Genomic DNA, 16,541 nt, shown 5'->3' with positions numbered 1-16,541 from the left:
GATTACACGGATAGTTTTAGCCCTGTCATCAAGGCTACCATTGTACGTGTTGTACCCTCTCTTGCGGTGACTAACCGATGGCCTCTCCGCCAACTTGAAGTCAAAAAATACCTTCCTCAATGGTCACCTTACTGAACAAGTCTATATGGAACAACCTTCAGGGTATATCGATCCTCGCTTCCCCAATCATGTTTTTCAATTGAAGAAAGCTCTTTATGGCCTTAAACAAGCACCATGTGCCTGGTTTCAGCGATTCAGCTCCTTTCTCATTCACCTTGGTTTTTCTTGCAGTCGTGCGGACACATCACTCTTTGTCTTTCACAAGCAATCCGACATCATTTATTTGTTGGTTTATGTTGATGACAATGTTATTATAGGCAATAATTCCTCTCTTCTTGACAGCTTTACTCGTAAGCTTCACTCTGAGTTCGCTACTAAGGATTTGGGTTCTCTCAGTTACTTCCTTGGTCTTAAAGTTACACCAACCACTGATGCCCTTTTTCTCAATTAGCTGAAATATGCACGCGACATTCTTAGTCGTGCTCAATTACTTGATAGCAAGCCTGTTCACACTCCGATGGTTGTTTCCCAGCACCTGTCTTCTGATGGTTCTCTATTTTTGTATCCTACTCTTTATCGATCTCTTGTTGGTGCTCTTCAGTATTTAACCATCACGCATCCCGACATTGCTCATACTGTCAACTCTGTCAGTCAATTTCTACACTCTCCGACAGATGACCACTTTCTTGCTGTCAAACACATTCTTCGCTATGTCAAGGGCACATTGCATTTTGGCCTCTCTTTTCATCCATATGTTGCTTCCGGTACTTTAGTTGCTTACTCTGATGCTGACTGGAAGGATGTCCTGACACTCGTTGCTCTACCTCTGTTATTCCATTTACCTTGGTGACAATTTGGTTTCCTGGAGTGCCAAGAAGCAACCGATCGTTTCTCGTTCCAGCTATGAGTCTGAATATCGTGCCCTTGCTCTCACGAGCAGAACTTTTTTTGGCTTATAAAAGTGCCATTTTTTTGAGCTCCAATCCTATTTCTCATAAGCGGGCCAAGCATGTTGAATTAGACTACCACTTTCTCGCGAACTTGTTCTTGCTGGCAAACTTCGGACACAATATGTACCCTCACACTTGCATATTACTGATATCTTCACCAAAAGTGTATCTAGGCCTCTCTTTCAATTTTTCAGATCCAAGCTACACGTCTGTTCCAATCCGACGCTTAGCTTGCAGGGGGTTGAGGATCCTCTACCCTAATCTAAGACATTCCATATGTATCATTGACCCTCAATTATAGGAGCTTGTTTAGCTTATTCTTTCCATTTATTTTGTAATCATATCTTTACGTGTAATTAAGTTTACACTATGAAATTGAATATATATATAATACATGCAATTTCTCACCACTAACAAGTGTGGTGGTTTTTCCTAATATTCTCACCACTAACATCCTATCATTGGGATTCGAGAGTTTCATCTCTCTTATTTTTCCTTGCAAGGGTTGATGTAGTTCAATGAATCATAACTACGAAAGTGGTTGTAGTTTGTACGATGAACTGGAATCGTAGAATTAATTTACCGAGTTATAAACTCAGTTTTGCACTCGGTACTTGTATTATTCAATGAATCATAACTACGAAAGTGGTTGTAGTTTGTACGATGAACTGGAATCGTAGAATTAATTTACCGAGTTATAAACTCAGTTTTGCACTCGGTACTTGTTATTTAGTTGAACGATAGGCAGCATTCAATTATGATCAATTCTGTAGCAAATGGATAAATCGTGCACAATTCCATCCAAAATCAATCCATCTTACACCGCATGCAAATTGCACTTGAATGGATAGCTCAAAGTAAAACTGGAATGAACATGATCAAGATCACTTCATAAATCAACTTATGTTCTTCCCTTCGCGAGCCATGCGATTGTGTTAAATGGATTTGCAATTAAATAATGGCAAACCATGCCAACAATACGTTGGTCTAGAAGGATGAAACGTAAATATTTTAAGAAATGTGTGGTATGAATAGCATTTACGAATAGAATAAATAAGATTGGGAGAGTTGCTTTCATATTGAGTCTCTGTAGTACTCAATCCAAATTATTTAACATCATCGTTAAATTTTTAACAGTGGGTGGCCAAAACAGAACTAAATTAGGCATGCTTGGGGGAATAATAATAGTAAGGTGACCAAAATAAAAATTAAGTAATTGATGAGTAACCATATAAGTAGTTTCCTTAACTTTATTCAATAAAATTAACTAAATCTTGGCCATATATTAAAGAAAATAGAGTTAAGTGCAGAAAAGAGAAGACGTATCTTCCTATTTTACTTCATTAACCTAGATTTCAAGGGAAAGCGGTCACCATTTCAATATTGACCGGGAAGGAAACCCCACCGTTTATTTCTTCTTCATATTCCTCACCTACTTTGTTAAACCCACCAATCAAGACTTTACTTGAATCTAATCTGTACAAGAATTGGGTGATAGATTGAAGAAAGACTGGGTTACCAGTAGAATGGTGGTTTTAGTGAGCGAAAGTTGAGGTAGGCGTTAACCAACCATATATCTCATCATTTCTATTTCATAGAGAATCATTATATATATTTTTTATGAAATGATTTTGAATATATTTGAATGTTGATATGTTTTGAAGGAATTTTTTTTTTTTTTTTGATAAAATGTTTTAAAGGAATTTAAAGGGAAACAGAAAATTAGTAGCTTTAAGGAAGCATTTTGGATACTTTCTGAGATTATTTTGGAATAAATTAGGTTTGTGTTCTTTAGTTTCTCTTTGCCTTAGATTTTCTTGATTCTTTTCATGATATTGAAACTCGTGCTTGAAAATCAATATTATTACAAAGATGCTTTTGTCTTTTATCTTCAAATACAAATCTTTTACGACTCCACCCACACTAAGTTTTTTAACTTTATTGTCTAATATATGAGTATATGTTGAATTTGTTTTGAGAAAGATTGGTTTAAAGAAGAATTTAGTTTTGAAATTAGAATATGGAACTCATGCTTGAAATTCAATTGGAATTGAATTTCATGAAAGCTGTATTCGGGAGTTATGTAAACATATGAAATGGAATTTATGTTTATATGTAAAATACAATAAATTTTGAAACATGCAAATGAGTATATGAAATTTGGTAAGAGAATTTATGCATTTAGCTCTTGATGAATTGGTCTAATGGATGGACATGGAGTTAGGAGATAGATATCCGGTTGGATCCTTTCGAAAAATCCAACAGAGAGTATGTGTGATTGGTAAATTCATCAAAGAGTAAATTTGGTTTGAAAGAGTTTAGGCACTTAGATACTATCAATCAATAGATGAAATTGAGCTTCAATGAAATGTTCTTTAATTGCAATAAACCTTATGGATTTGTTTTGGGATGATTTTTGCCGATAATAACTGTATGAGTACAAGATTTAATACCTACAAGTATTGAATTAATTTGAGTATGATTATGTGTGTATGTGTGTGTGTGTGTGCATGATTATATATATAGTACCTTGGAAAACACTAGGATGTATGTGGGTATTACTAGATATTTGGAAATCTGAGAAGTTCAAAAATAACCATTATGTGATTTGTGGGCGTTATACGGATATGATAAATATATTTTGAAAATTGAATTGTTGATGTCAAGCATATGACATGATGTTCTGGTATTTATTTAGCATGTGGTTTTGCACTTGAAATTGAGAATGCTTTAATTGATTTGGTAATTAAGTTGTGAAGTTTCAATTTAGAAGCATATAAGTTATGGAATGTGATTTGATTGATGAAACTGGAATTTATAATTTCATATATGGCTTTAGATGTGGAAAACTGATGGTGAGACCATTGGGAGGTTGTGGAATTTGTGAATTGTGGAAAATGTTTTAAACTGCCAGAAGTTAGTAGTGGAAACTGTACTGAAATTTCTAAGAAATCTTGTATTAATTTGGTTAAATATATTAGATTATCAGAAATTATAGTAGATGCTCTCGAACATCAAATGTGGCACTTCTTTCCTGGGATCACTAACAGTCCGAGTAAGAGGTGTTATAAATGGGGGTTATAGATGGCTAGTACAATTTTTAAAGATCATGGATGAAAATAAAATATTAATAGGTCCGAGTAAGAGGTGTTATAAATGGGGGTTATACATGGCTAGTACAATTTTTAAAGATCATGGATGAAAATAAAATATTAATAGAAGCTTATGGATCATTCATGAATTTTTCTGACTTTCTTGTAAGACGGCGATTATATTAGTTAATTTTGGTATCCTTTGATTCAACCTTTTCTCAGATTGTTTCAACATCCACTCTGTTCTTGGGAATGGCGGAGCAGCAGCAACTAGAGCCATGGACCAACCTCGGCGGGAAGGTGGTCATGGTGACAGGGGCATCTTCCGGCTTAGGTCATGAATTTTGTCTCGACTTGGCTAAAGCTGGCTGTCAAATCGTGGCTGTAGCACGCCGCGTCGATCGCCTTAAATCCCTCTGTGATGATATTAATCGCCTCAGCCTTCCTGAGCCCCAGTCTAGTGGTACTCGAGCTGTTGCTGTCAAGCTTGATGTATGCGCTGATGGAGCCACCATACAGAGCTCTGTGAAAGCAGCTTGGGATGCCTTTGGGAGGATCGATGTTTTAATAAGCAACGCTGGCATTAGAGGTACTCCATTTTGTTTTTTATTTTAAAATTTCCATGTTCTTATTTTGTTTTGCATGATCATAGTAGATGTACGGGGCAAAATCAGTCCCGGCTTCATCTTTGAACTTATTTTTTTGTGAAAAATTGTTAATTTTTTATGCTCCTTTCGTCCGATTCGTAACCATCGTGCTGGAAATTTCAACTATTACATGTATTTGCAGGTCAAGTGAAGAATTCTTTGGAATTGTCTGAGGAGGAATGGAATCGAACTATTAGAACCAATTTAACAGGGTCTTGGTTGGTGTCAAAGTACGTTGCGACGCACATGCGCGATGCAAATCATGGAGGATCCATAATCAACATATCTTCCATTGCTGGTCTTAACCGTGGGCACCTACCCGGAGGCCTGGCTTACGCTTCATCGAAAGCAGCCCTAAACACCATGACAAAGGTAAATATTGTACCAAAACAGCCACATGGATTTATGATTGTTTTCCACTGGTTCTGTGCTCAAATACCATTATGCAATGATTTTTGCATCAGAATAATGAAATCTGCAATGATTTTTATGCAGATGATGGCCATGGAACTAGGGATGTATAAAATCCGAGTGAACTCGATATCACCTGGGCTTTTCAAATCGGAGATCACACAAGACCTTATGAAGAAGAACTGGTTAACAAAAGTGGCTGAGAGAAACGTTCCGTTAAGAACATTTGGCACGGCAGATCCGGCATTAACGTCGCTAGTGAGATACTTGATCCATGATTCATCGGAGTACGTTACAGGCAATATATTCATCGTTGATGCTGGGGCTACCTTGCCCGGTGTTCCCATATTTTCTTCGCTTTGAGGATGCAAGCCGCTGTATATTAGTAGCAAACATGGATGGATGGGATGTTTTCCGTCTTATAATAAGATTTGTTGCATAAAATTCTGTTCATGTTTATGCCTATTGTAGTCTTCTAAATAGTACACCGTATCATTATGTATAATTTAAATGGTACAGTTGAAGTTGGCATAATGTTAAAAAATATCTATCGTGTTTGATTAAATGGTTATTTTGTTCTGTTTTTAGAGTATTTTGGTTCTTAATATTTCATTTTAGAGTAAAATGATCCTTATTTTGGAACGTTAACTGTTTGTTGAATAATGATTTTCATTTACGGAGGGTCTTCTTTCATAAAATAAAATATTTGGGTTAAAATATCTCAAAAAATATGAATCAAAATGATTATTTAATTAAATGTTACAAGTAATTTTTTACATTATATCAAATAAGATGTTTTCGTAATCTAATTTTTAGTAAAAATAAATAGACTCTTAAAATCCTTATTTCATAAAATTTTAAGATTAGACTTAATTGTTATGATATTATTCTAAATTTCGAGATTAATCCTTAAATCTTTATAAAACTACACATACCTTAATAAAATACAATGGACATATCCTTAATATTTTATAATAGCATTGACAAAATAATACTTAATAAAATATCATTAACATTTCAAATGCTTAACAGAATATTAATGACAAAAACCTATCCAAGTTACATTATCAACCTTCCATACCTAATACATAAACCATCATCAACCTTCAATATTCAAGTTAGAAATCATCATCAACCTTCACTAATTAATGCACAAATCGTCTTCAACCTTGATTATCAAAAATCATTTTTAAACTTGATCCACCAAAAATACAGGTAAGAAGGAGAAAAAAAAGAACAAATCAAAGTAAAAATTCAAACAAACAACAACAACAAAATCATTTTCCCATATGCAATGGGGTAAGGAGAGGTATGGTAATAGGCTGCCCCCAACGCCAGGTTGAGAGCAGCTTCTGTGGAAGACCTCCGGCAGTCAGAAAAATTAAAAATAAAGATAAAATACAATGCATGTATACATAAATAAATAAATACATAGTTGTACAGTCTTCATATGCAGTCTTCATATGCAGTCTTCATATGCGCGTCTGTAACGGGAAGTAATCCCTGCAAATAAATCCCTACGTAAAAATCTCTGCATATAGACAGAAACGTAAGACCCAACTAAATTTAAAAAGAGGAAACATGAAGAGAATGATACACAGGAGTCAACGATAGTAAGGTACGAGAAGGAATAAAGGCAAATAGGTTAAAACCTAAACTAAGGCAACACTACTCCGCTACCCTAGTTCTAAGTCTTCATAAATTCCAATGACATAAACGTATAAAAAGTAGAAGTCATGGAAATTACTACAAAGGCATAAAAGAAGACAGAGATTATACACCCTATGGATGTGGCCCGCACTATTCGGCTACCCTGGTCTTAAATCTCCATACATTCCTATCAGATGTCATGTCCTCGGTAAGGGCTAAATCCTTCAAATCAGATCTCAAGCAGTCTTCCCACTTCCGCCTTGGTTGTCCTCTCCTTCTGGCACCGTCGACTGTAATTGACTCTACCCTCCTGACCACATTTGACAGTTGTCGCCGAAGGACATGTCCAAACCACCGTAGTCTTCCCTCCCTCATTTTTTCGGATACAGGAACCACCCCCAATGACATCCTAATAGCAGAGTTTGGTGTCATGTCCCTCATAGTCCTACCACATGCCCATCGAAGCATTCTCATTTCTGCGGCCTCCATCCTCCTTATGTGATCCTTCTTAATTACCCAACATTCTGATCCATACAGCAGCGCTGGTCTTATTGCCATTCTATAAAATTTTCCCTTAAGTTTTAGGGGCACCTTCTTGTCACACAAAACTCCAGTAGCAGCCCTCCACTTTAGTCATCCCGCCTTTATACGTTGTGTAACGTCATCTTCCACACCCCCGTCTTTATGTATCATAGACCCTAGGTACTTGAAATAATCCTTTGAGGGGAGAAAGTGTCCTATGTATACTTCTACATCTTCATTGTTTTGGTCCCCACTGAAGTTTGAACATAAATACTCTGTCTTTTCAATATTTATCCTTAGACCTTTTTCTTCCAAAGCAGTCTTCCAGGTAGTCAGTCTACTATTTAACTCAGTTTTTTGTTTCAGTAACTAGGACAATGTCGTCAGCGAAAAGCATACACCATGGAACACCGTCTGGTGTCTCACAATAGATGTCGTCCATAATCAAGGCAAAGATGTAAGGGCTAAAAGCCGACCCTGGTGGAGTCTAATTTCCACCGAGAATGCCTCGGTGTCGCCAACTGTAGTCATGACGTATGTAGTAGATCTACAGTACATATCACGAATCACCCGGATATAAGTTGTTGGGATTCGTCTCATTTCCAAGGTCTTCCAAATCGTATCGCGAGGAACGCTATCATACTCCTTCTCAAGGTCAATGAACGACATGTGAAGATCTCTATTTTTCCCTATATTTCTCCATAAGCCGTCGAAGAAGATGAATCGCCTTCGTAGTAGACCTGTCTGCATAAAGCCAAATTGGTTTTCCGAAACCTTAGTAACCTGTCTCAACCTAGCCTCTATCACCCTTTCCCATAGCTTCATGGTATGGCTGAGTAGTTTAATACCTCTATAGTTACCACAATGTTGGGGATCTCCTTTATTCTTATAGATTGGTATCGCCGTAGACTCTCTCCACTCCTCTGGCATCTTGGCAGTCTCTAGAATAATATTAAAGATGTTGGTCAACCACTTAACTCCCTCTTCTCCTAGGGCCAACCACACAGTGATAGGAATTTGATATGGACCTACAGCTTTGTCCCTCCCCATCTTTCTAAAAGCCAATTTGACTTCCTCAAACCCAATCCTACTTGTAGGGCAGTAGTTGGTCGTAGTATGATGGTCGGTTGACCCATCAACAATACTATCTCTACAGGGAGAGGCACCGTCATTAAATAAGCCAAAGAAGTAACTATCCCAAACCCTCTTAATATCATTATCTTTCACTAAAAGAACACTATTGTTGTCCTTAATAAACCTAATGCTACCTATATCATTTTTCCTATTCTCCCTAGATTTTGCTAGCCTGAAGATATCGCTTTGTCCTTCCTTGGTGTCTAATCTCTTGTACATTTCCTCGTATGTCTTATCCTTTGCTTTAGCCACCATTTTCTTGGCTTCCCGATTTGACTCCTTGTATATTTGTTTAGCTCTCGATCTTTCTTCGTCGTCATTGCATTGTAGATACTCCTTGAAGAAAGTTTGCTTTGTCTTCACCTTAGTTTGGACTTCATCGTTCCACTACCATGATTATTTATGCTCCTTGACCTTTCCTGTCGACAGCCCAAGGGTGTTTTGCCCACCTCTTTGATGGAATTTACCATATTTTTCCATAACATATCTGCATTATTTGAGTTTTTAGTTCCAAAACCTGTATTAAACAAAACCTTACTCCTAAAGTCATCAGCTGTCGCTCCATGTAAGTTCTTCCAAAGGATTCTAGGTTTACCAAGTTTAACCCTCCTATGAGTGCTCCACCCGTGGCGTACGCGGAACACCAAAACCAACAATCTGTGTTGTGATGCACATGCCTCTTCAGGAAACACCTTACAGTCAATGACAGCTCATCGATCCCGATTTTGAACCAGGATGTAGTCGATTTGGGTGCAATGTCCCCCGCTATGGAACGTAATCAAGTTCATATCTCTCTTGTTAAAGAATGAGTTAGTGACCACCATATCGTGTGCAGTAGCAAATTCAAGTAACGTACGCCCCTCCTGGTTCCTACTACCAAAACTGAAACCCCCATGAACACCGTCATACCCGTCGGTTGTACTACCTATATGGCCATTGAAGTCTCCCCCTATGAAAACTCTTTGGTCCTCTGAAATTCTCCTAAGTACATCATCTAACTGATCCCAGAAGCAATGTTTATCCCCCTCCTCTAGGCCAACATGTGGGGCGTACACTAAAAGGACATTCACCACTTTCGCTTCTATAATAACCTTAATCATCATGATCCTATCCCGGTATCTACAAACTTCAACTACATTTTCCTTGAGCCTAGAGGATACCAAGATACCCACCCCATTTCTAGCGTTATCTACGCCTAAATACCATAACTTGTACCCATTACACTCTCTGGCGCGAGCCCCTTTCCGCCTAGTCTCTTGAATACATGCAAAATCTATTTTCCTATTACTAAGAACGTTGGTCAGCTCCAACAGCCTAGCATTTAATGTGCCTACATTCAACGAACAAACTCAAAGTCTAGTCTCCTTGACACCACTTTGTTGAGCCCTCCCCCTATACGCCCTATGGGATCTAAAAGAAGGACATGACCTCAAGTAATCATCTATAGCCGAAGCTATGAGGAACTATGAAAAAAGAATCCAAAGAAGACAGAAGATGCACCAATAAAACGCTAGAGAATTGAGGAGTACTAAGAAGCCTAGTTGGTTACTTAATAGGATTTTAAGACAAATTAACACTATCTTACTTAACTTAAGGCCAACGGCTAGAAACCAATGATTGGATTTATAACTTACTTAAAAATCGATAATGATATAAGATACTAGGAGTCTAGAAAAAAATTCCAGTAAATCTTACTCAAATAAAAGTACAAAAATATAGATCCAGTAGATCCTACTCAAAGCAAAACTGACAAGCAAGCGAGCAATTCCATTAATACAAATTTCAAACAAAGCAACAAAGAATAAGCTAAACTCAGCTCACATAAATCTCTACAAATATGCAAAAGTACAAATCAGACACAAAAACAAAGGATTTTGACTGTGCTTGACTATAAATAAAGAAAACCCATAAAACAGGGAAATACCCAATTAGCAAAACGAGAAGAAAAATCAAAATTTCGAGATCAAAATACTAAAAAATGGTAATCTAAAAGCTTATCAGGTTGGGAGACAGAAAAAGGATTGGATCTGAGAAGGAAGGAAAATTGTAAGAGATATCGGGTTTTGTCGTATACTAACACAAAGAACAGAATTTTATACAGATATATATATATATATATAATTTAATGATGGTGAAGCTAAGAAGAAGATATCAATAACCACAGCAAAAACAAGATGAAATTATATATATTTATGAGAAAATTACATTGAGAAAGGGAAAGATATCGAAAAACCTCAGAGTTGGATTAGATCGGGAGATCGGAAAATACGGAGTGGAGGTGAGCGAGGAGGCTGTGAAAGCCGCAGATCGTCAACAAGGCACACACTTACCAAAGAGGAAAGATGGACGCGTTTGAGAAAACCAACCGAAGCATCTTTGCACGAGAAATAATTGGTAGCTCATATTATTACAAAATTGACATGATTTGCACCATCAATTGTCATAATTATTACAATAAAAAAAATGCCGAATGTAACTTTTGTCCTTATAGTAGACTCAATTTATTACTTTCGCTCTTATTGTATTCTCACATCAATTTAACCCTCGAAATTATTTAATTACATCATTTTATACATTGCCCCTAACTTAAAACCCTATATTATAAACCCTAAACCTCAAACTATAACCTCATAACCTCTAAACCATGAATTATAAACTTTAAATATTGACTTAGGGTTTATAATTTAGGGTTTAAGTTAGGAGTATGATATAAAATGATGTAATTAAACAACTTTGAGGGCTAAATTGATGCGAAAATATAATATGAGATGAAAATGATAAATTGAGTCTACTATAGGAGCAAATGATACCCTTAAACCAAAAAAAAATTATCTTCCGGGATAATCATATGATCATGTCATCTTTAACTCAGTTCAAATTTCATAATTGTTGATCGAAATAGAAATCAAAATAGAGTTTGACTCGGACATTAATTTTATCTTCTTCGTACACTTTTTCTTTCCATGGTGAAATTTTGATCATAAAAGCTATTTTTTAAAAAAATTGCTCCAAATAAATAAATCTTGCACCTTTATTTTATTTTTATTTATATTTAATGTAAATATGATATGGCCTCTTTGATGTTAAATTAATCTACGTCATCAAGTTATTAGTGAGAAATCGATCAAGTGATAAAAAAATGTAACCTATAAAATTTAATTATTAATTTAAATTTTTTTAAAGTTTAATGGATAAAATAGGAGTGAAAATAAAATAAAATAAAATTAAAATATTAAAATTAAAATTTACCCATTTCCGTTTGTTGTTTCATATCCATGCGTTAAATTTCCTCTCGATTTTCAAAGCAAAACCGTTGGGTTTGGTTTTTGTGCCGCGTAGCTGGCATCTATTTTAATTAATGAAGTTGAATTTTAATCCAATTATTAAAAGATGATTGTAGAATATTTAACTCTCTCTCCTATTAATAATTTGATTAAAATTGAATTTCATAATTAATGAAGTTCAATTTTAATTAACAGTTATATTTTACTCTCTTTTTTATTTCATTCACTCTTTTTTAAATTCGTTCAATTTTCTCGTTGAACTTAATACAATTAATAATTTCGATCACTCAATCGTTAAATATTTAACGTCGTTAAAACGACGCCGTTTTAGAAAAACAAAATTTTACAAAAATGATGTCGTTTTACATTTATATAACAACTCATTTATAATATTGTTTAGTGAGAAACGACTGAGGGACCAAAATTGTAATTACGTTAAATTTAGTGAAAATTGAACAAATTTAAATACAGTGAATGAAATATGAGAGAGAATAAAGTTCAGTGATGATTAATGTAATTTACCTTAAAATCTTTAGAACAAATTTTCATGAATAAAATTAAGTAAAATTCATATAAAATATAAAATATTTTTAATTAATTTGGTTAAATAAAAGTGATTAAACACGAGTAGGTAGATAGGTGGGAACGCAGAAAAGAGAATAAGAGAATGTTTGATGGATGGATGTAGATCATCCTTAGCTAAATCTTGGCCATTGATTAGAAAAAGAAGACTTTCCTTTCCTATTTCCTTTCCTATTTCCTTTCATTGACTGAGATTTCAAGGGAGAGAGGCCACCATTTCATTTTCATTGACCGGGAAGAAAACCCCCATTGATTCCTTCTTTATATTCCTCACCTTTTCAAAACTCTACTTCAATCTAATCTCTACGAGAATTGGGTGATAGATTGAAGAAAGAATGGGTTCCGAATAGCGGAGGTAAGGGATAACTGACCATAGATTTCGTCATTCTTTTACATAGAATCATGATATATATGAGAATGATTTTGAATATGTTTGAATGTTGATATATTTTGAAAGAGAAAGGGAAGGTAGTAGCTTGAAGGAAGCATTTTGGATACTTCCTGAGATTCTTTTGGAGTAAATTAGGTTTGTGCTCTTTAATTTCTTAGATTTTGTTGATTCTTTCCATAATATTAAAGCTCATGTTTGAAATCAATATTATTACAAAGATGCTTGTCTTTAATCTTTAAATAAATCAATTAAAAAACGAATACCTTATAATGGAGCATGTACCCAATGAACTCAAATGCAAATCTCTTACGGTTCCACCTGCACTAACTTATTGAGTTGATTTTATGACTATATTTTTAGACAAAATATTCCCTTTCACCCTCGTCATGTTTGAGAAACTCTAATATATAAAAGTACATGTTGAATTTGTTTCGAGAAAGATTGACTTAAAGAAGAATTTAGTTTTGAAATTAGAATATGGAATCCATGTTTGAAAATCAATTGGAATTGGATTTCATGAAATCTGTACTTGGGAGTTAGGTAAACATATGAAATGGAATTTATGTTTACATGGAAAATACTATAAAATTTTGAAACATGCCAATGAGCATATGAAAATTGGTAAGAGAATTTATGCATTTAGCTCTTGATGAATTGGTGATGGACATGGAGTTGGGAGATTATTGGTATGTAGATGTCCAGTTGGATCCTCCGGAGAGTATATCTGTTAAGTAAATCCAACGGAGAGTATGTCCGATCGCAAAATCCATCAAAGAGTGAATTCGGTTTGCCATAGAGTATAGGCGCTTAAATACTATCAATCAATAGATAGATGAAATTGAGCTTCAATGAAATGTTCTTTAATTGCAGTATACCTTATGGATTTGTTTTGGGATGATTTTCTGCTGATAATAACTATATGAACAAGATTTAATACCTTGACAAATACATAGGATATAATGTGGGTATTACTAGACATTTGGAAATTTGGGAACTTTAAAGATAATGATTTTGATTATGTGATTCGTTGGCGGATACGATAAATGTATTCTGAAAATTGAATTGTTGATATCAAACATTTGGCATGATGTTCTGGTATTTATTTAGCGTGTTAGTTACTTGAAATTGAGAATGGTTGAATTGATTTGGTAATCAAGTTGTGAAATTTCGACTTAGATGCTCTCGAGCATCGAATGTGGCACTTCTTGCCTGGGATCACCGACAGTCCGCGTAAGAAGTGTTACAAATGAGTGTTATGGATGGCTAGTACAATTCTTAACGATTATATTATTTTATTTTTGTATCCTTCGATGTCCACCTTATCTCAGATTGTTTCAACATCCACTCTGTTCTTGGGAATGGCGGACCGGCAGCAACTAGAGCCGTGGACCAATCTCAGCGGCAAAGTGGTGATGGTGACAGGGGCATCTTCCGGCTTAGGTCGTGACTTTTGTCTTGACTTGGCTAAAGTTGGTTGTCGTATCGTGGCTGCCGCACGGCGTGTTGATCGCCTTAAATCCCTCTGTGAAGATATCAATCGCCTCAGCTTTCCTGAATCCCAATCTAGTGGTCCTCGAGCTGTTGCTGTGGAGCTTGATGTATGTGCTGACGGAGCCACCATACAGAGCTCTGTCAAAGCAGCTTGGGATGCCTTTGGGAGGATCGATGCTTTAATAAACAATGCTGGCATTAGAGGTACTCTACTTAGCAATCATGAAAGGGTTACTAGTAAATTGCTAGAAAACGGGTTTGTACACTGTACTTCAAGTCGAAGCTCTGGGTTTGATCTACCGGAACGTATCTCAATTTTGAAAGAAATCAGCTCCAGCTTCATCTTTTTAACTGACATCTGTTAAACATTGTCGAATTTTGATGCTCCTTTCTTTCGATTCGTAATCATTGGGTTGGAATTTCTTCATCATTTGCAAGTATTACACGTATTGGCAGGTCAGGTGAAGGATCCTTTGGAATTGTCTGAGGAGGAATGGAATCAGAATATTAGAACCAATTTAACAGGGTCTTGGTTGGTGTCAAAGTATGTTGCTATGCACATGCGCGATGCAAATCAAGGAGGATCCATAATCAACATATCTTCCATTGCTGGTCTTAACCGTGGGCAATTGCCCGGAGGCCTGGCTTACGCTTCCTCGAAAGCAGCCCTAAACACCATGACAAAGGTAAATATTGTACCAAAACAACCCTACCACTTTATGACTGTTTTCCATTGGTGCTGTGCCCAAACACCATTATGCATCAGAATAATGAAATCTACTATGACCGTTATGCAGACAATGGCCATGGAACTAGGGATGTATAAAATCCGAGTGAACTCGATAGCACCAGGGCTTTTCAAATCGGAGATCACACAAGACCTTATGAAGAAGGACTGGTTAACAACTGTGGCTGAGAAAACGGTGCCATTAAGAACTTTTGGTACGGCGGATCCGGCATTAACATCGCTTGTGAAATACTTGATCTATGATTCATCGGAGTACGTAACAGGCAATATATTCATCGTTGATGCTGGGGCTACCTTGCCCGGTGTTCCCATATTTTCTTCGCTTTGAGTATAGAGAAGGAGAACGGTAAAACAAGGATGGAAGGGATGTTTTCCGTCTTATAATAAGATTTGATGCAATTCTAATTATGTTTTGGCCTTTTTTAGTCGTCTAAATTCTACACCACGTGATTAAGATGGTGATAATATAGTGTCTGCTTCTTCACTTTCATTCCCTCATTTATAAATTACTCCAAAAAATATATTTCCTTAATCGTGATCATAACGTTGATATATACATATAATTTTTATTATGATGTTGATGCACATTCCATTAATCATAAATAAGATATAAAATATTTTTCCTATAATTCTTATTATGTTATGTTATGGTATGGTATGGTATGGTATGGTATGGTAGTGGCGTTACAATATATACGAAACATTAATAAGTTTGTTTCCACAAGAAAATTATATATTATCTTTAAAAAGACCAAAATGCATATGGATGATTTGAATAAAATAATATACGAAACATGAACCCATCAAATTATCTCATTGTTTCAGAGAATGTTGTTCTTCCTAGAGATTATAGATTCGAGTAGTTGTGTCTATATAATGCATATATCGTCAATAGTTAAGTAAGATTTTAAAGTGATAAAACCTTGTAATCATCCTATATTAATTTAAAAAAATATATGAAACATAGGAAATTAGGATAGCGAAGACATTTTAACTAAATGGATTTTCCTATAAATAATTTGATGGATTAGAGGGGGAAGAAAAAATATTTAAAAAAAAAGATACATTAATGTTAAATGTTTTATTTGAAATTTAGATTCGATAAGATTTAAAAATTATAATTTAAAATTTTAACCTTTTTTAATTAATTACTGGTATTTGATCTATTGATCGACTAATCCAGATCGGATACTGTAGAGGCGAAGGTGACCCTCCCAACCCAGCTTGCTCCGTTCGCAAACGTCATAATTCGAACCCTTGACTTTACTTAAGGAACCTAATGCCTCATCATACTAGACCAACTGATTGTCGGTAATTTTAAGTTTTTTTAAATGTCACGTAACAATGATATATAACCCACTTAAGTCAAAAAAAAATCTTTTATAATATAAATATATAAAGCAATTATTCATAATTTAAATATATATTAATGTTAAATATATATTAATTATCAGGAATGAATGATAGAGCTGAGGGGCTTTGACGCTAAGTTTTTGTAGAAATATTCTTCAAATTCTTTTTTTAAAAAAAGTTGAAAATTTTAATTTAATCATTCAAAATCTTAGGGTTTTCCATTAAG

The 16,541-nt window shown here is 35.3% G+C and overlaps 2 protein-coding genes across 6 annotated transcripts; both read left to right on the top strand.

Moving 5' to 3' along the window:
• The first annotated feature begins 2,326 nt into the window (after positions 1-2,326).
• LOC120163237 (3-oxoacyl-[acyl-carrier-protein] reductase FabG-like) lies at positions 2,327-15,484 on the top strand. 3 transcript variants are annotated; one of them, XM_039173217.1, is made up of 6 exons: positions 2,327-2,564; positions 3,850-3,926; positions 4,325-4,691; positions 4,892-5,121; positions 5,245-5,537; positions 10,429-10,442. In XM_039173217.1, the coding sequence occupies exons 3-5, from the start codon at positions 4,355-4,357 to the stop codon at positions 5,521-5,523; spliced, it is 846 nt and encodes a 281-aa protein (XP_039029148.1). In that variant the 5' UTR covers positions 2,327-2,564; positions 3,850-3,926; positions 4,325-4,354; the 3' UTR covers positions 5,524-5,537; positions 10,429-10,442. The 3 variants fall into 3 exon arrangements, with proteins under 3 accessions (XP_039029148.1, XP_039029150.1, XP_039029149.1); XM_039173219.1 differs by lacking the exons at positions 2,327-2,564; positions 3,850-3,926; positions 10,429-10,442 and adding an exon at positions 15,292-15,484 and having other exon boundaries at positions 4,192-4,691; positions 5,245-5,524; XM_039173218.1 differs by lacking the exons at positions 2,327-2,564; positions 3,850-3,926; positions 10,429-10,442 and having other exon boundaries at positions 4,192-4,691; positions 5,245-5,725.
• LOC120163236 (3-oxoacyl-[acyl-carrier-protein] reductase FabG-like) lies at positions 2,736-15,328 on the top strand. 3 transcript variants are annotated; one of them, XM_039173214.1, is made up of 5 exons: positions 12,627-12,687; positions 12,790-12,858; positions 14,052-14,418; positions 14,671-14,900; positions 15,012-15,290. In XM_039173214.1, the coding sequence occupies exons 3-5, from the start codon at positions 14,082-14,084 to the stop codon at positions 15,288-15,290; spliced, it is 846 nt and encodes a 281-aa protein (XP_039029145.1). In that variant the 5' UTR covers positions 12,627-12,687; positions 12,790-12,858; positions 14,052-14,081. The 3 variants fall into 3 exon arrangements, with proteins under 3 accessions (XP_039029146.1, XP_039029145.1, XP_039029147.1); XM_039173215.1 differs by lacking the exons at positions 12,627-12,687; positions 12,790-12,858 and adding an exon at positions 2,736-2,790; XM_039173216.1 differs by lacking the exons at positions 12,627-12,687; positions 12,790-12,858 and having other exon boundaries at positions 14,082-14,418; positions 15,012-15,328.
• Positions 15,485-16,541: the final 1,057 nt, after the last annotated feature.

This window comes from Hibiscus syriacus, unplaced genomic scaffold (assembly GCF_006381635.1).
Source record: "Hibiscus syriacus cultivar Baekdansim isolate YM2019G1 unplaced genomic scaffold, ASM638163v2 tig00111430_pilon, whole genome shotgun sequence".
Taxonomy (NCBI): domain Eukaryota; kingdom Viridiplantae; phylum Streptophyta; class Magnoliopsida; order Malvales; family Malvaceae; genus Hibiscus; species Hibiscus syriacus.
This window is presented reverse-complemented; position numbering and strand designations above follow the sequence as displayed.